Here is a 19,757-nt window from a genome sequence, read left to right on the forward strand (position 1 = left end):
GTGTGTGTGTGTGTGTGTGTTAAGGCCCTGACGTCTGGAAAGGTAATTGGAGAGAAAATTCACATTACGGGTCACATGATATCATCTTCCCTTTATTCCAGTCCATTCCATTCCCCTCCACTCAGTTCCACCTCTCTCTCTTTCTCTCTCTCTCTCCCATTCCTCTTTTTTTCTAGCACATTCACATTCTCTCTCATACACACTATCCATCTCACACACACACACACACACACACACACACACACACACACACACACACACACACACACACACTTACACACATGCTGCGCCAGTGAAATGAGAACCCTCCAAAAACGCCCCTGTTCTGTCATGTTAATTAGGGAAGGTTTTCAAAGGCTTTAAGAAAAGAATGTCTCTTTCGTCCATTTCAGATCACTTTTCTCATCTCTCCTCTTTCACAGGCCCTTAAAATGAGGAGGCCAGCACAACAAAGGCAGGCCGTCGAGCTGGACTTGCAAATCTCAGTGTAAAATATCAGCCTCACATTTCTTTTTTTCATCTGCTAGGTTTCATCTTCCCTCGTATAATCAATTGTCCTCCCTCTTCGTTTCTAATTTTCTCTCAAGACAGACTGTAAATCACTCTCACTCCCTCTCCTCTGCCATTTTCTTTTATTACTCTCACATTCTCTTCTTTTCTCTCTTTTCTCTCTCTCTCTCTCTCTCTCTCTCTCTCTCTCCATCCTCTGGGTGTGCTTGCCTGTCATGAGAGAGTGCGCTGTGCTCTTCCCAAAGCCGGCTCCGTGGAGGCAAAGCCACAAACTTTGCTCCGCTCAGGAGCACAAAGGCCTCTCTGTTGCCTGTTCCAACCAGCAAGGTGTAAGTGAAGGAGACAATTAGTGCGGAGAATCATAGTAAAGTGTGTTGTTGTAGTCCTTTAAAGGACTTTATGGTCAAAGACTTGCACAATGGGCCTCTGGCTACCACCACTGGCAAGACTTCAGTAAGACCCAGCGCACCATCATATTCCCACCCTTCCCTTCTCCACCCCTATCTCCTCCCTCTCCAGCTGAAGGATCTAGGCGGTGATAACATGTGGCGGCATCGCCGTGCCGAAGCCAGGAAGGCTTGCCAGCACGGTAACGGTAAGAGACAGGTAAGAGACTGGGAGATGAGCTCACCTTGGAGAACAGGTCGAAACAGCCCAGCCTGCTGATGACGCAGTAGACCTCTGGCAGGCGAGGCCCCTTTCCGCTCGGCTGCACAGGGAGAGATGGAGAGATGGAGAGAGGGAGAGAGGGAGTGAGAGAGTGAGAGAGGGATAATGAAGCACACCTCTGACTCTGGGAAAGTCCAGGGGCCATTGTGGCAAGACAGACACTTCACAAGATATGTCACAAGGCACAGGTGTGTGTCCTAATCCTGAGTGTCGACATATGAGCCGAGTGAAGGACACACTCGTCTGTGACTTATGCGCCTCCGAAATCAGTCTACAGACATAGGTGAAAGGTGCTGAATGGTTTCTGCATTAGTACGGCTACAATTTCACTTCATATTTCGCTTAAGGTTTTCTCTTGAAAGTAGTGGGTGATGACTGTCAGTCATCAGGTATACTGATGAAATAATCCTATTAAAAAATGACTGATAGCATGTAGCAACTGTTTTCAATAAGAGCTTCTAAACTATAAACACATTTTTTTTTCTGCTGTAGCCTAAATTAGAAAGATAATAATCTGTTTGCAGCATTATGCATGTGAAGGTTTCAAATCCGTTGGGACACTTCCCACTGTTAACTAAACACAGGTGCACACAGAGCATTAATGATTAACCACGTTCTGCCCACTAAACAATCGCAGACCTCGCAGAGTGCACACACACACAGACACACACACATTCAGACATGTTCACACACAACTACACTGGCACAGGCAAATGCATGAGTGCACACACACTCACACATTCTCATTCTCTCATTCTCTCTCTCTCTCTCACACACACACACACACACACTCACAAACTCTCATTCTCTCTCTCACTCTCTCAGACACACACACACACACACACACACACACACACACACACACACACACACACACACACACACACACACACACACACACACAATCCCCAATCCACTTGTCCATATTAGGTATGCAATTTTCTTCCACTCCTTTTTCCAAATGGATGATTAAATCAAGCATGCGGAGCTTGGTTAAAATCCTTAGGAATGCTCTCCACATGCCAGCCCTTGGACTTCCTCCAGGCAAGGAGCAGCGCAGCACAGTGCAGTGAGTAGTGAGCGGACAGAGGAGTGCAAGCGCCCTCTCACTCCCTCACTCTCCCCAGTCATCAGGAAAGCTATTTAATACCTTCCAGCGCCAACGAGCCAGGCTAGGCTACACCAGAGCCCTGCAGCACCCTCCACCAAACCCTCCCCACACACACACACTCTGTCATAGCCAGAGAACACTACAGACAGCCGTATCAAAATACACACTATACAACACAAAGGGGCCGTGTACACACTTTAAAAATGGGCACACGCAGGACGACAGAGAGAGAGGGAGAAAGAGGGAGAGGGAGAGAGGGAGAGAGAGAGAGAGAGAGAGAGAGACAGATGAAGCTGAGGCCTTCTCTTTTTTGTCATGCTACAGAACATAATACCATACAGGAGAGGAGTGAACCCAGAGCTCGCCAAAAGCACGGATTTGACATTTGAGAAAGGGAAAAAAAAGAAAAACTTCAAAAGCCAGACAAAATATAGAGCAGAGTTTCATTCTCCACATGACAAACATGTCATGGTTTCTTTTCTTTCAGTCTTTTCCCTGAGAAAGTCTCATTAAAACAAGAGTTGTGTTTACAAGCAGTCCCCCCCCCCCCACCCACCCCTTGGACCAGGGGACGAAATAACCAAACTCCTTCTCTTGCACGCAGACGGCTGGTCAGCCATTAAAACCCCATTTACATTCACCCTCTCGCTCTGTAATTAACACACCAGCACCTCTGTGATGCAACCTGTGGGGCCATTACACAAGCGCGGCTTAAGCATGTTTGGGGCCATCAAACTTCCCTCCCTCCCTCACCCTCACCCCACCCTGCAGTGATGACGGTGACCAAGTCAGTAGACTTACCAAGAGACGCCTGCAGTAGCCAAACCGCCGGCTGCCATCCTCTCCAGTGAGCATGAAGGAGAAGGTCTCACTGTAAAAAAAAGACAGACACACACACACACACGCACGCACGCACAGAAACACACACACACGTAAACACACACAATTACTCAATCACACACTAGCATTGAGATCATCAGAGCAGTGATCAAAGCCCCTGCCCTGGGAGGCCATGTTCCCTCCGCTCGGTTAATGAGAGCAGCGTGGCTCAGCCCAGGGAGATACAGCATCCTCCCACAGCTGAAATAACACATGAGCCACCCCACTCACGCCGGTCAACTCGCCTGCCTGATGTCATGCCATCTCTGATGTTGACCTACCGCATTGAATGACATGACACCCTATGATGTCCCACAGCACTAATTTATTTACATTCAAGTTCATTTGAAGCTTTTCTCTTCTCATCTGTGCCCGCACAAGACAGTATCTCTGTCTTGATCCTCAGTGTCACTTGCTATGATTTCAAGCAAAGTTGATTTCCACAAAGAACATCTTTTTTTGGCATTTCGGCACTTTGGCACTTGCATGACTGCAGTGCGTATGGCGCGGCACATATAGCTTTCCCTCAGTCTGATTGAAGCCTAAAGTGATGAGGCCCTGCTCTGAGGGAGCCCTGAGGTACCCCTGGTTCCTGGCCCCAGCACTGAGGCACTGGCTGTTCGTTTCTCACACTCCACTTGTGAGTTATTAGGCGGAGACAATTACACACAGGTGGAGCCTCCCTGGAGGGTCGGGGCCGAGGTTGGGGCCGAGCTGGAAACGTGTTCTGCTGCCCCGAGGCATTTCCTGAGTGCCGGCTAACCTGTGCGTGTGTAAATCCAATATAAACCAAATGCTCAATGTAAATTCTTTCAGATATGACAGAAACAAATTGGGTTGGTTAATAGCTATGGGGGCCTGTGTGCGTCCCGGCTCAGGAAGCGCTCCATCTGAGGGCTGGGAGTGGGAAGAAGTCAGAACTTTAGAAGAGGGATGGAGGGTGGGGGTGGGGGGTGAGGGAATGAGGGAGAGAGACAGGGAGGGAGAGAGAGAGAGAGGGAGGGAGGGAGGGAGGGAGAGAGAGAGAGAGGGTAAGTAGAGAGGCTGAGGGGTCACTGAGTGTGTGTTGAGTTCTCTCTCTACCTGCTGTATTCGGCCACAGGAGTCCAGTCTTTGGCATCTGGGAAGCAGAACTGAGGGATGGCTTTGAGTCTCTGCTCAGCCTCCCGCATCTGCTTGGTGGGCCTCTCTAGCTGTGAGAGGAGAGAGAGAGAGAGACAAAGAGAGACAGAGAGAGGGAGAGAGAGAGAGAGAGAGAGGGAAAGAGAGAGAGGAAGAGAGGGAGAGAGAGAGATAGCATGTCAGGGCAGAGTTGATGGGTTTGGAGCTGGACGTCTTCACCTCTTGCTCTTCCAGCATGTTTGTGATTTATAGAGGTTCTCTGTGTGTCTTTTCATGTTGCCCAAGGACGGCTCCATTGGTGAGGGTAGGGCTTTATAAATATCCTGCTCCTCTTCCAACCGCTCATTCATGGCTCAGATAAGACCACAAACCTCTCTTTCCCACCGCAGAACAAACACACACTCTCTCCACTGTCTGTCCTTTCCTGGCTCGAAGACGTCATTGGGCCCGACCTCCTGTTGGCCGGACACCGACATACCTCGGCCTCCCCCGGGGCTCAATCGCTCAACCAAATCTTGAATAACTTAAAAAGCCATCTCTGAGTAACTAAACACTTAACTGCCATGGCAACGGTTTCCTGGTTACAGCACTTAATGACAATAAGTCACCACCCACAACCCTCCCAGCCCCCCTAACCCCACCCCACCTCTGCCCTAAATAGGATGGCAGAGAACGGTCACAGTGCTATCATCAGATCTGAGCTTTGAGCAGTGCATGCATAATGACAGCCAGAGAATGACACAAGCTCTTTCAGCCTCACTAGAACATGGCCTTTTTCACCCACCGCGGGACCAATTTTAACTCTCACTGACGTTGGGCCAGCATCAGCAAGGGTCATTAACAACCATAAATCAAAAGCCACTCAGCTTTTTCTACATTTCAGTGGGAGCTAGTAATAATTCACTCCAAAATAAAAAGGACCAGGGCTCTATATGTTGCCCTGACCCTATTTATAGACCTGAGAGAGAAATTAAAATAGTTCTGTATACACCATGGACTGATTTCCCAGACGAGAAACAGACCTGGTTAGAAAAAACAAACAACATTTACAGGGTCTTGGTTTAAATTATGACGATTAGCCTCAGAAAGAACCCCTGTTGGTTAGAGAGTCTAAGCCTGCCCCAGTCGATCCGCAACTCCTTCAGCTATCAACCGTGGAGCGCGATGGTGCTCACCTTGGGGAACTGGTAGGTGACCTCAGGGGTGTAGGAGTTCTTGGTGGGCTTCTTCTTGAGGGAGACCACCACAAAGTACTCAAACAGCTCCCGCTCCTGCCACTCCAAGAGCTGCAGCTCCAGGGTGCGATAGCTGGGAGCCCGCCGCAGCATGGACTGGAGCTTCAGAAGCCTCTGTGTGTGTGCTGAGAGACACAGGAACAGCATCACACACACACACACACACACACACACACACACACACACACACACACACACACACACAGACACACACACACACACACACACACACACACACACACACACACACACACACACACACACACACACACAGCTGATCATCTTGGACCACAACTGTTCTCTGACTCCAGAATCCAGTCAAATCCAGTTCTCATTCTTCAACAACATTCATCTAATGTTACCATTACAAACTACAAAATCAAGCTCATATTACCTTCATATGACATGTAAGCAATACTCACAAGGAAATCTAAAAAAGCTGAATTCAAGTTATTTGCCTAAATTAGTCTTTAGAATTCTCTCTTGGCTAAAACATCTCCCATAACTCTGGCCTGTGAGATAGCTAAATATCCCAGGGTCATGACTTTGCAGACTGTAGCTTTACAAGAACAAGGATGGCAGTGAGCGACCTTTGAGTGACATGGGCTAACTTCTCACCTTTAAATCTGTCGTCAGAGTCGCTCTCACTCTCACTATTGTCATCTGTTTAGAGAGAGAGAAACAGAGAGAGAGAGAGAAAGAAAGAAACAGAGAGAGAGAGAGAAAGAGAGGGAGAATGACAGAGGGAGAAGAGGCGTGAGGCACTTGCTCAAACACAGAGGTCATCAACATAAACCTGATTAATTCCATGCTCAGCCCAGGGCTGTGGCTAGACAGCATACCTCTCAGAGATGAAGTTTCAATGTTGGACAGGGTGAGCTTCTTGAGCCGCTTCTTGCCTCTCTTGGTCGAGTAGATGGAGTTGATCCTCTGGACCAACTGTAGGAGACACGCCACAAGCTCAGCTAAAAGCCCCATGCACTGGGAAGTCGACGACATCAATTGAATCCAGAGTCATTTACAATAACAAACGATGACAGAGAGCTAATAAAACTGCTTGCGTTCTAAAGAAATGACTTCTCCAGCTGGCATCAGAGGAATGGCTTCCAGAAGTGTGCTTTTGATCACAACGAGGAAGTGGGTTGGATTTCATTAAAACTCACTCACATGTGGTTCAAAAGCCATGACCTTTTACGAAGATATGACGTTTGAAAGAAAGAAAGTTAAACAGTTAAAACTGATGGCTGCATTCCACAGTTATCCTTAAGGGCTAGAGTACACTTGTGTGAGTGAGCTCTCTTACTGTAGATTTTAACAGAGGAAACAAATGAGTTCCTTTTGACTCATATAAACAGGTATTTATCAACAGGAAACACAAGAGTAACTCAAGGACAGAGAGATAATCAGTTTTGTTCTGTTGAGGACATCAAAGGGTAAGAGGAACATATTGTACTGGCATTGAAGCCCAGACTTTACTTTTACAAAGTACCTGGTTGAAGAAGGAGATGTATCCTTCCTTGTGGTTTACTTTATAGAAAATATTTCTCCTTTTCCTTGCCATGTACTCTACTCTATCATAAGCTCTAGGCTTTTCACATTTATCATGATACACCAGCTTTGTCTCCTCTGCTGAGCATGGGGAGCAGCAAGATCGATCCGGGTTTAAAACCCCAACCCCCCATTGCCAATCCCTAACATTTTGGACAACAGCATCTGTTAACTTCCTCAGGCTTTCGTCTACTTGCACATCTGTTTGAAAGTGGCTGTTACCTTGGGGACCCTTCTGTGTCTGCGAGAGGTCAGCGTGTCGCTGGCAGTGCTCAGGGTGTCGTCGAGCAGGCCACAGGAGGAGGTCGAGACGCTCAACTGCGGCAGGAGCAGCATGTCATCGTGGCTGTGCCGCTTGGCCAGCCGGGACGTCCGGTGGCTCTTCCTGTCTGTAGGCCCAGGCAGCCGCAACGACTGACTGCTCGGTTTAGAGGGCAGCTGGGGAAGACCAATGCACTGGCTGCGTTAGACAATGGCGTTCATGACACAGATACTTTTTTACTGTCTCCATTCTGTGCCAGGGATAACCATCAGTGTGTGGAGAAGAACAAATGATGTTCATTCACATGGCGAGACATGTTTGTCTGTTATAAGTCAAAGCTCACTGAATATTTAAACCCATGAAAATAAGCTGGGGTCCTAACTTCAGAGAAATCCTCTGGCCCAAGTATCAACATTCATCAGACTGTTTTAATTACCTGAGGAGGAGAATTCAGCTTCCGATCCTGAGAGGACCATAAATGGTTCAGTGACCCTCGAGACTTCCGACCCAAAATCCGTCCCTTCAGGTCCACGTCCTCATACGGGTTCTCCCGCATAGATTCTGAGTAGGACAGAGAAAAACGCAGGTCAGGGTCCTGCCAGAAACCAACGGCCAAAAAAGTTTACTCAAGGAGGAAGAAGGAAAATGCCTTGTTAGGGGCTGAGTGGTAGAAAGAGAGAGAGAGAGGGAAAGACAGAACTGTGCAGTAGGCACAGCTAGAGAGAGAGAGAGAGAGAGAGAGAGAGAGGGAAAGACAGAACTGTGCAGTAGGCACAGCTAGAGAGAGAGAGAGTGAAAGAGAGAGAGAGCGGAGAGGGTGAAGGGGGGGGGAGTGAGAGAGGCACCCTTCGGGGGCAGAATGCGATGAGTCATTTCGGCAGTGTTCTGGAGAAGTCTCTTGGCCGGGCTGGCTCAATAAACGCTCGGCTCTATTGTCTCTGAAAACAGTTTCTGTTGGAGCGGAGCACCCTGGCTGCTCCGAGTCTGCAGGTCTTCAGGTCACTGATGAGTCACTGGCCGAGCACGTCAGCAGTTTACGGCGGAGGAGGCTTCTTCTCTGATACCGCTGCAGCCTTTCTCACAATATATCCACGGGAATGTCATGATGTCATTCTGTTGCCTCACAAAATTACCGGCAAAACTTAAGAGCCTTCTCAGAAACGCGCAGGAGTTCAGATTTAATCCAAAACCAACAGCAGAAAACTACCAAAAGCCAACCAGGCAGTTGTCAAAAGCAAGAGCCACGTGTGACCAAACAAACAACCCCAGTCTGAAACAACCATTTCCCTAAGGACAAATGTATGTCCCTATAGGCATGCTATGGTGTACACACATCAGACGACAGGAAACGGCCACAGGGATACCCATACATATCTAGCACTGGCTGTGCTTGGGAAGTGACCAGATTGTATAAGACCTTGTGTAACATTGCAGGCCATGTCCATCTTGACATGCGCTCAGCTTGTGAGGGTGTTTTTTTTCAAAAGGGGTCCTGAGGGTTATGAGAACTTGGGCAGAGCAGCACGTCGCCTCAGCAGAAACGCCTGAGGACACACACACACACGCACATGCACACACACACATAATTGCACGCACACACACACACACCGAGCTGGAAAAAACTGCACACCAGCACCACATACGCTACTTCATCTTGGCATGCAAGGCGTCAAATCAACCGCCTCCAGCCTCAAAAGCTTTTCCTCGTTAAAAAGGAGGTAAATTACACAGCCCTGGGTTCTGTGTGTACAACTGTACAGTGGTAGTGGTCAGCACTTGAGTGGGGCTCTGTGGGGACCTGAGTGCTACAATCACAGGGCAGGGCTGACCCCTGAGTGCTCCTCAGGCCTCGGGGATAAAGACTGTAGGGTAATGAGGGCGTGCTGGGGAAATGACAGGTCTGCTAGGCCTACTGCTGATGTGCTGCTGCAAGGTACTAATCAGCCACACTGCTTACAGAAAGCCCAATAACACTGGGCCAGAGAGATGGAGGGAGGGTGAGAGAAAAAGAGAGAGAGAGAGAGAGAGATTGAGGGAGAGAGAGAGGGGGGAGAGAGAGAGGAAGGGAGAAATAGAGAGTTTGGGAGGGCACACCTTACTGGCAAACTACCATGCATTGAATAACTCACCACACACACGCACACACAGACACATACACACAGACACACAGATACACCCACACATGGACACAGTGATTGCGCCTTTGTATATACAACAAGCTTTCAAAGCGAGAGGACACAGAGTACAGACTGTGTGTTCAGACAATGTTGGTATCATATTCCTGCGCCAATAACAAGTGGCCACGGAGGGACCTCCACTTCCCTGACATTACAGTGGTACGGCTCCTTCATGTGGCCGAGGGACCGTTCTCCTGCTGCACGGGCCGTGTGTCGTGTAAACATTCAGTGGCACCACTAAATCACATTATACATCTGGGCCTAAATGACATGGGCAGGTTTAAAGCCACATCGCTCAGCCCAGCGAGCACATTCTGCTAATTTTGGCTTAGGATCTTCCGTCAGCTCGGAGTGCCTTTCATTTGGAAGTGGGCGTGGGGGGGTAGGGGCAGTGTGTGTGCGTGTGTGTGTGTGTGTGTGGGGGTGGTGTTGGTTGGGTCCAAGCTGGAAGTCACCTCGTTTGAGTCTGCAGATTTATTTCTGCGTGGCACAGACAGAGCTTTTCCAAAATAATGCCACTACAAAAAAAAAGACAAAAAAAGAAGTCTAAAAAGAGAGTCGAGAGTCACGCAGTTCTGTCTCCAGCAGCAGGCACGCTGCTCGATTGTCCCTGACGTTTCCTGTTGCCCTTGTCAGCGCTTCCCCGCTCCGCTAGCTGGCCCCGGCCGGCGGCACCGCTCCCCAGATTCCAGAACACACACAGCCACACGCCTCTCTGCTGACATCTTACTGAGCAAACATCTCATCTCGACTGCCTCACACACACACACACACACCCCATGTAAACACCCTCTGAAGCGTCATGTCAGCGGGGCCATATCTCATCCAGGCTGTGTGTACCAACCCACCACGCCTACAGCACCACTAATCACTAAGGCCCAACAGCGGAGCCCTGGCTGCAGACTCCAGCCCGAGAGTAGGGGCAGGGGCAGTTACAGGGACAGGGGCAGTTACAGAGACAGGGGCAGTTACAGGGGCAGGGGCAGTTACAGGGGCAGTTACAGGGGCAGTTACAGGGGCAGTTACAGGGGCAGTTACAGGGACAGGGGCAGTTACAGGGGCAGTTACAGGGGCAGTTACAGGGGCAGGGGCTCGAGTGTGTGAGTGTGCTCCATGCTGAAACATGAAGTGGAACGAGAGCAGAAACATGGCTTATCTCCCAACAAATGTGGCTGCCTTTTAAAAGGGAACATATGACCTGCAAAACCGCAGCTTTGGTGGTGCAGGAAGCCGGCGCTGCAGCGAGCCTCCATCGGGGCCAGCTATTCCAAACCGGAGCGGAATGGCCAGGGACAGGCGCCCAGAACACAGAGGCAATACATTTCCCTGGAACTAATCAGCATTCCCTCAAACGCTCCACCGCAACGCCATCCACACAGACACACACAGACACACACACACAGATACACACAAACACACACACAGATACACACACACACACACACACACACACACACACACACACACACACACACACACACACACACACACACACACAGACACATACACACACAAAGACATAGACACACATACACAGACACACACAGACACACACAGACACACACACTGGAGGTGTTTGGAGAACAAAGGAGGCTTTGTCGGGGTGCAGAGTGGAGTCACCCTTGGCCCTCCTCTGCTGTGGACTGATGCACCGCTTGGAACGGCGGGTAAGTAGTGTCCCAGAGACAGAACTTTAGTCTCAGCAACAACAACAACAACAACAATAATATGCTGAGAGACAGTGGGCCTTTGTCACTCTGGCTCATTAGGGAAAAGCTCCTGACCCCACTGATGAGAAGTCAGCACTTCTCTCTCTGATTTGCTCCAAAATAAAGAGGCTCATCTAGATGACTAGATGACAAATCCCCCCTCACACACACACACACACACACACACATACACACACACACACACAAACACACAGGCTCATCTGACTATATGACAAACCCCCCCCCCCCCAGCCGAGCACTTTATTAGCTCTGGCGTCCAAACCCCTTCAGCCAGACCAGGATTTACAGCTGGCCTGGGGGGGCTTGCCAGCAGCTTGCCTCTGTGTGTGTGTGTGCGTGTGTGTATGTGTGTGTGTGTGTGTGCGTGTGTGCGTGTGTGTGTGTGTGTGTGTGTGTGTGTGTGTGTGTGTGTGTATGTGTGTGAGGGCAGGCAGGCGTAGGTGGGGGCTTGACATGCAGGCCCATTGTTGACATGTGAGGCTCCTCTGGGTACCCACTCCACACCGGCCACAGTTAATTTCCTACCAGGAAGGAATGTTGCACATAAAACTGTCCAGCCGAGCGTGCCAGCAGTCTGTCACCCTCCACGCGCAGAAACAAGCATTTGCACCGGCCACGCTGGAGCAGTCAGGACGACACTTTTTTTAACATCAGCTCAAGAGCGATGTAGAGGGACAGCTATTTCCTACATGGCTGCGCTGGACAGTCCAACAAGTGCTCCGCTAGATGTTCACACTACCAGACACCCTCTACTTTAGGACGGAACAAATTCTGAAAATAATAATAAAATAATAATAACATAAATATCACAGACAATTTCTTACTTTTTATTGCTTCATTTACTGTTTGCTTTGATTATGGATTCCGTCCTGACTGCAGTGATCTCTCTCTCAGCCTACGTATAGAAACAGTAAACAATGCCAAGAAACCATAGCAACAACAATAGCAAGAAAATAAATTGAACAGGCCGTATTTCCTCCTTCTGTTATTTTTTTACTTGACTAAAACAATATTGTTTTTGCGTATGCAAAACAAATGTTCTGCGGGTTCCAGGCATGTTTCAATTGGCTGACTAAGGTTGTTGTCATAGGAAGAAGGTGCAGTATAAATTTAAAACTGTCTGTGGAATTCCTGTCTTCCACTAGAGGACCTGAATGATATAACCCATCTGTTATTTCTGCTTTTCATACATCCACCATCAGTGCCTCTAGGCAATTCAGCTTTGTGGAACAGAATATGGATCCTTTTTGTGTAAACACACAAACAAAACATATAAAACATGCTTGAATTAGTCATACTGAGTATATTTGTAGAAATCTAAATGACATGAGGAGAGCACAATGTCCTTATGCAGACATGAGCTACTTTAACTCCACATTCAAAATCAGAATTGAGAGTTTCTTGCCATTACTTGGTGTCCCGCCTGGCAGACTATTATTTGCTGTTACATGTCGTTCTGAAGATCTGAAATTCCTCTCTACTCCTTGAAATTCCCTCTCAATGGGCTCCTTACAGACACAACAGAGTCCTGTCATTCTTCGAGGTTTGGTCGTCTGTGCATGCATGCATGTGTGTGTGTGTGTGTGTGTGTGTTGTGTGTGTGTCTTACCCACTATGTCCTCGTAGGCGTTTTCCTCTTGCGGGCTCTTGGAGCTGGGGCGACTGGGCGTGCCCGTGGAGGCCGTGCCGTTCTCGGTGGGAGAGGACGGGTAGGAGGAGGGTAAGCTGGCGGCGTCCTCGGACTCAAACGACTCCCTGAGGAGGACACACACGGAATGAGGTGAGCGTGATACAGAAAGACAAGGAGCGGTCCAGTTGAGTCCACTCACTCGCCAACACCCCCCCCCCCCTAAACCCCATCCCCACTGCCCCCACTGCCCCCAACCCCCCCTCACAATTAAGAGGACCACCTGAACAGATAAAAGGCGGATAAACCCACACACACACATACACAGACACACACACACACACACACACACACACACACACACACACACAAGCCCTCTCTGAGGCAGCAAATTTCAATGAGGACTCTGATGAGGGGAAAGAGACCGACACAACGTGGACACGAACAAATGCCATAGCAACCCAATTGGGCTGACGGCAACATGTGCTCTGATTGGCCCACAGTTTCCTGTTTATTTCCCCCTGAACAAAACATGTGCTGTTGGTCCTGCATCCGGCCATGGGAGTGTGTGTGTTGTGGTGTGTTTGTGCGTGTGTGCTTTTGTGTGTGTGTGTGTGTGTGCGTACAGTATGTGTGTGTGTATGTGTATGTGTGTGTGTGCGTCAGAGGCATCTCCCACATTAGCGCTGTGATATCATAGCCTGGTTCAGAGTCCGCCTGTGGCTTCCAAACAGTGGAGTCCACACCAGCCACAGGAATGTTAAACATGGACATGAGGCTCAGAGGACATTAAAGGATCCTCTGGCCGGTCTCCACGGGCAGACGTCGGCCTAAACAACCGCCTCTCTCAGGCACATCTAAACAGGCCACGAGAGCCATAAACAAACCCTGAGAGTCACCCTGGATGCCATGGGAACGCAAGGGTACACGCGGCACAGCGTGTTGCCAAGGAGACCTACAGGATGAGCATCTAGCTGGTCCACCGTTAGCAGGCCTCCGCCAGCGGGCGGTTATATGATAATCTTCTCAGAGGATTCGCAGTCATCAGAGCTGCAGCCAGAGCCTTCTCTCTCTCTCTCTCTCTCTCGCTTCCTCTCTGTGGCTTCAGTGGACACCTGCTCAGATCGTAGCCCAACTTGGAGCTGTGTGAGAGGTGTGAGCCAACGCCTGGGACATCAAGGAGCCCACGTTTCATGTTTTTGAGCTGGAGCACGCGGGCCAGGTGCTGAGAGACGAGTCTAAATTTAATGTGGTGCTTCATCACTTCCTACTGTACTGAGCGGAGATCTGTGGCAAGTCTCCCATGTCTCACTGACCAGAGCGTGGCAAACTGCCGTGGACAAATTAATTAAAGATGCCCACATTCTACAGCCCAAGCAAATCCGGGTAAGCGGAGAACTATACGTGTTGGAAATTGGAGTACATCTCATTTCAGTGGAACATATCTAGTCTGTATTCCTATCAAATGCATCAGATCCATTGAGGCTAGCTATACAACAAAAAACATGTTGCAATGACATGATATCCCTAATTGGATGCCAGAAGCAAAATAATTTAATATGGGAAAACATGGAATCCTTGGGAAAATGAAAATCAGACTGGATGCTGATCCCTGCACACTATCAAGCGCTAAACAAAGAGCAGACTGAGTGGAACCAAATCACTTAGTAACATTAGAGTCTGTGAAATCAGCAGAGCCAATCTACTGTACGTTACCCCTGCAGCCCGAGACACAAAAGCCAATAACTCAATCGCTGCAACAACATCAACAAAGCAAATGCTTCGCCTGTGATCCTGACCCTGGACAGCATTCTCACAACATGTCTCAGATGCTTCCACGTCCAACACAAATAAATGGCCGGACATTCCGAGGGAGCGCTCTCTCTCTCTCTCTCTCTCTCTCTCTCTCTCTCTCTCTCTCGCTCTCTCTCGCTCTCTCTCTCTCTCTCTCTCTCTCTCTCTCTCTCTCTCTCTCTCTCTCTCTCTCTCTCTCTCTCTCTCTGAAGGGAGCTAAACAAATGGATTCTTACTGTTAAAAACTGGACTTTGCTCTGTCATCCCGCAAGATAAATCTATTTGACTTGGGACATGTGCTTTTAACCCTACATGGAATTTTGGAAAAGATCAACAATGATGATACTGTACGTTCTCACACACAGAGACTGCACACAATTCTACCATTGACTCACAAAGAGTAAGTACTGCATGAAAACAGACACACCACCCATTGCCAACAGAGGTATGGAGCTATTTTTCCTCACCTATCCTGGGTCTTCTTGGAGGAGCCTCGGTCAGTCTTGGGGTTCCGTGAGAGGGAGGGGGCAGGGGTCGAGGGCAGTGGTGGTGGCGACTCGCATGTGGGAGGTAGTCCGTTGCTGGGGGTCGCGCCCTTATGGTTGCGGTTGGCGTCATACTCAAAGGTGCGTCTGGGTTTGGGCAAAGGGTTGACCGGCGTGCCGCCAGGACTGGCAGCCGGAGGCTCGGGACTCTCGGAGCGGGCAGAGCACATGCTGAACCGCTGCCTGAGCTTGGAGAGCCTGTCGGACGCCGGCGCCAGGTCTGGCTCAGTGGCGATGGAGCAGATACTGCTCCGCTTACTGCCGCAGGCACTGTCCAAGTCGTCCAGTCCACCGATGGTGAACGTCTTGTGCCGGCCCTTGTCCAGGCCGTAGCAGTTGCTGAGATACTGGGGCGGAGACGGAGTGGGACTGTCCTTCAACGCCTGCTCGATTTTCTGTATCCGGTTGAGAACGGCCGAGGTTTCCTTGCGTGCCGTCAGGGAGCGCAGGAAGATGCCGGACCCTTCGGTCTTCCCCAACTTCTTCTGGAAGCGTCCCACGGACTCCCTGTCGGACGTCAACACCTCGTCCTCCTCCGTCTCAGGGTAGGAGCACTCCGAAAAGGCCGTGCTCATCCTGCGCCCCCCCTTGAAGTCAAAGCTCTTCTCACTGCAGGGCGAAGGCGGGAGACCGTCCCCCCCGCCACCCCCGACCCGCTCTCCACCGCCCCCCGGCCTCTTGTCCAGACACAGGCTCATCCTAGGGAGAGACACACGTCGACACTCCCATTCCGAGATCTTCTTGCGGATGGTGGCTGAGTAGGGGCCTACGCCGCCGGTGCGGCTAAGCGAGAGGGTGCGCTTGTGGCCGTTGTTGGCCGCTGCGGAGAAGGAGGTGGACGAGCTGGGCCCCAGGGAGAGCGTGCTCCAGCTCAGAGGCCCCGCACTCAGACCCTCCTTGGCCTGGTCAGCCTCCTGCTCCTGCTGCTGCTCCTGCTGCTGCTGCTGGTTCTCTTTCGGCTCCTGGCTTCCCGCGTCGGCCGGTGGGGTGGGCTTGAAGATGGAGAGCCTCTTGTCAAGGCAGCTGATGCTCCTGGCCTTGATGAGTCGGCTCTGGGACTCGAAGTCGGCGGAGAGCGGGGCGCCCGTGCGCAGGCTGGCACTCTTCTCTTGCCAGTTCCGCAGGCTCAGGTGCTTGCAGTTGCCTCTGGCGTACCTGGACAGCGGCGCCGAGTCCTCGCGGTCGTTGAGGGAGGTGTGGCACAAGCCCTTGCCAGACGAGAGAAGGGGAGGAGGGGAAACAGACTGGCACCTGAAACGAGAGCACAGGACAAGGAAATGAAAAAAAAAAAACTATACTCCCACGAGGCGGTTCAGATTGCTCCTGTTGAATTCTTTTCCAAGGAAAAACGGCCAGTCGAACCATTAAACACCATGAAAGAGCTGAACGCTCGCCACTGCTGACAAAAAAAAGTCCCTGATTCCCATCAACAGAACACTGAGAGTAATTTGGCAAGGAATACCAGATACCAGTGGTTAGCTCAGGTGTATACTCAAGACTGCCAGCAGATAAATCAATGTACTCACTCAGACAAGAAATGAAAAGGCCCTCTTCTCCGAAGAGGAAGGAACACAAAAAACTTCAAAACAAGAATAGATCTTTCCTATTATCAGTACCAGTAACACTGACCACACATGTAAAACACTCAATGGAAAGTACCAGGGGAATCTGACATAACTTTGGCAGCATGCAAGCCAACTCTCAGCCAAAGCAAATACAAATGCTCAGTAAAAATGCATGTGTGGATTTTTCCACATAATTAAAGTGATTTGGGCAGAATTTATGTGGACCCCACACAGAAAGCCCTGGGAAAGCCTTGGCTTGGAGAGATGGAGGAGCTCCTACCTTCAGCAGTCCTCTGAGACAGCGTCGGCGGGTTGGGACTCTTGTCTCAGCTCACAGTCCATCACACAGAGCACAGAGTCCGTCCCCTAATTACCCACAGCCCTAGGTCACACCTCACACTAATCCTGCTCAATCACTGCGTCGTAGTGGACAGAGAGAGAGAGAGAGAGAGAGAGAGAAAGAGAGAGAGAGGCTCCAGTGACCTCATTCTCAGATTCCTCACACTCACACACACACACGAGGAGACAGAAACTTTCCCAATCTTTTCAAAATAACCTGAGTGCAGCAGATTCCAGGAACTGTGACTGGACTTGGCCCCTGCCTGGGAGAGAATGAAGCAGAGACAGAGAGACAGAGAGAGAAAGAGAGAGAGAGAGAGAGAGAGAGAGATCTGATGTCATGGCACCGGTGGCGGAGGCGGCTGGAATAAGGAGTGCAGGTTGGGAGGAGGCCAGGCTGGTGTTTCAGGATGCAGGTTGGGGCAGATCATCTCACACCCCACTAGGCGAGGGTGGGGCCGAAAGAGACAGCACCTGGATCCCCACAGATCCTTCCTCAGGCTAGTTTAGTTTAGTTTAAAGAGCTACAGTCCACAGACAAAAACTTACTTCCACTAAACACCTCCAAGCATCAGAGTCAGACTGTTATCAACTATACTGTGTCTGATTTCGCACCCTCAAGCTGAGTCACAGGGTGCAGTTGTGTATTATACTGTGTCCTTAAGGTCAACATGAGAGATGGCATATATTTCCTTTCACATATTCATACCAGGTTCATACCAATTCCTGACTATAGTGAAAACTATGGCAAATGTATAGATTATAGGAATGGCAGACTATTGGAGTATTTAAACAAATAAAGAAATACTGACAGCAGACACCATCAATCCATTCAGCTCAGCTCCTCTCAATGAATTATAAAAATTGCATCATATGTACTCAAGTCAGTGTCGAATGACCAAGCACTTTCCCTGTGTACTTTCATTTAGAAGGGCCAGCGATTTTTTTCACTCTATTTACTAAAGGAGCAACATCGTTACACATTAACCAAACACACACACATGTAAAAATTCCACAATGGCCATAACCAAACCAGCACCAATGAATGTAACAGACAGGGAAATCGTTCACTCACAACTACTAAACCAAATGAACCACCTCCATTAAAAATATGTTCTGGGGACTTTTGCAAGGGCCTGGGTAGAGGCAGAGGCATGGCTCCCAGAAGGAATTCAGTGAATGAAGCGAACCAATGCCATCCATCATAAAAGCCCACTAGGAGGCCAGTGGGATGTTTTAACAAGCCCGGTGACTGACCAGGCGACCTACCAACTCCAGCTGCACTCTTTCTTGGAGAAATATCCTCGACTCATTATGGGGTCAGAGCCAGGCCTTGGAGTCCAACATACCTATTCTGCTTTACGACTCTTCCATCAAGCATGGGGCAGTTCAGGAGTTTCAAGCATTATAAACAGTGCATTTCCAAGGGTTACAACGAGGGCTGCTGACCTGTACAAAAACATATTTCCATCACTTTCTCTGTGCCCGACCTCAGCCCAAGGTCAGCCAGTCCGAGTGAGGCTATGTATTGTAAAAGGTAATAATGTGAAAATAAAAACACATGTAATGTGAGTCCTGCTACACATAAACCAGAGCACTCTGGCTCCTTACATGGAGTCTGGAAACTGATTTGATCTGTTTCTTTTTCCTTTTTGCAAATCACCATGTTGAGACTAGACCAACTTCTGTCAAGCAAGCTAAATTTCACACCATTCCAAAAAAAGAGGGTCGTTAAATTTGACCAAAAACGACCTAAAATAAAGTTTAAAAAATTATGCCTTTAACAATATTTAGACACATATTAAGCATTCTGTAATCCTATGAACAAACAATTACAAATTAAGATCCCATTACTGGAAATGTACTTTAAATGGCTTCTCAACTCCATCCAATTCTTCCATTTGAACTCAACCCGATCCACCCATCCACCATTTAAACACAATCAGCTATGGAATAACAGAGTGGTCAAAAATGTGCCTGCGACATCCGATCCAGCTCTATGAACGCTCGCAAGCCCCTTTTAAGATTCTCCACTCAGGGACCAGACCTCTCTCTCTCTCTCTCTCTCTTTCTCTCTCTCACACACACTCCAGTGGTGTGTGTGTGTGTGTCTGTGTGTGTCTGTGTGTGTGTGTGTATGTGTGTTGAGGTTTGGCCAGCAGGCTGAGGAGGGTCTATGGCAGCCATAAGCCAGAGACAACAAGCCAAGTGCTGGAGCAGGGGCAGACCCTCCTCTGCCCTGGCCACACATGGACCGAGCTGAGCTGAGTTGAGCTGTGCTGTGCTGCTGGCTGCCAGAAATGGACGGACTCCCACCAGATCTGGCAGCACCAGCCCCCGAGTCTGACCACAGGCTATTTCCTGCTCCCTCAGTAGCCGGTGAGAGAAGATCGACAGGATTCCATTAAAAACACATCAAAGCAGAAACACACGGCACACACACACACACACAGACACACACGCACACAGACACACACGCACACAGACACACACGCACACAGACAGACAGACACACACACACACGCACACAGACAGACAGACACACACACACACACACACACACACACACACACACAGGCCAATGAGTGCACCTTGGCCTTCCCTCTCGGAATCAAAGACAAAGCCTTTTTTCTCCTTCCGCCCC

At 49.5% G+C, this 19,757-nt stretch overlaps 1 protein-coding gene across 2 annotated transcripts in view; it reads right to left on the reverse strand.

The window, feature by feature from the left end:
- Positions 1 to 19,757, reverse strand: part of dennd2b (DENN domain containing 2B) — a 50,506-nt gene that overhangs the window by 14,012 nt on the left and 16,737 nt on the right. For both annotated transcript variants that reach the window (XM_076287309.1, XM_076287308.1), the window contains exons 3-12: positions 15,132 to 16,460; positions 12,853 to 12,998; positions 7,773 to 7,897; positions 7,297 to 7,512; positions 6,369 to 6,465; positions 6,145 to 6,189; positions 5,467 to 5,651; positions 4,253 to 4,362; positions 3,092 to 3,161; positions 1,142 to 1,219 (exon numbers count right to left, since the gene is read on the reverse strand). In XM_076287309.1, the coding sequence (XP_076143424.1) occupies positions 1,142 to 1,219; positions 3,092 to 3,161; positions 4,253 to 4,362; positions 5,467 to 5,651; positions 6,145 to 6,189; positions 6,369 to 6,465; positions 7,297 to 7,512; positions 7,773 to 7,897; positions 12,853 to 12,998; positions 15,132 to 16,460 (2,401 nt within the window). The remainder of the gene's footprint in view (positions 1 to 1,141; positions 1,220 to 3,091; positions 3,162 to 4,252; positions 4,363 to 5,466; positions 5,652 to 6,144; positions 6,190 to 6,368; positions 6,466 to 7,296; positions 7,513 to 7,772; positions 7,898 to 12,852; positions 12,999 to 15,131; positions 16,461 to 19,757) is intronic.

Source organism: Alosa pseudoharengus, unplaced genomic scaffold (genome assembly GCF_046254945.1).
Source record: "Alosa pseudoharengus isolate Yale_2024_CS ecotype anadromous, Long Island Sound unplaced genomic scaffold, YU_APseudo_1.1 YU_APseudo_1.1_scf_16, whole genome shotgun sequence".
In the NCBI taxonomy this organism is placed as follows: Eukaryota; Metazoa; Chordata; class Actinopteri; order Clupeiformes; family Clupeidae; genus Alosa; species Alosa pseudoharengus.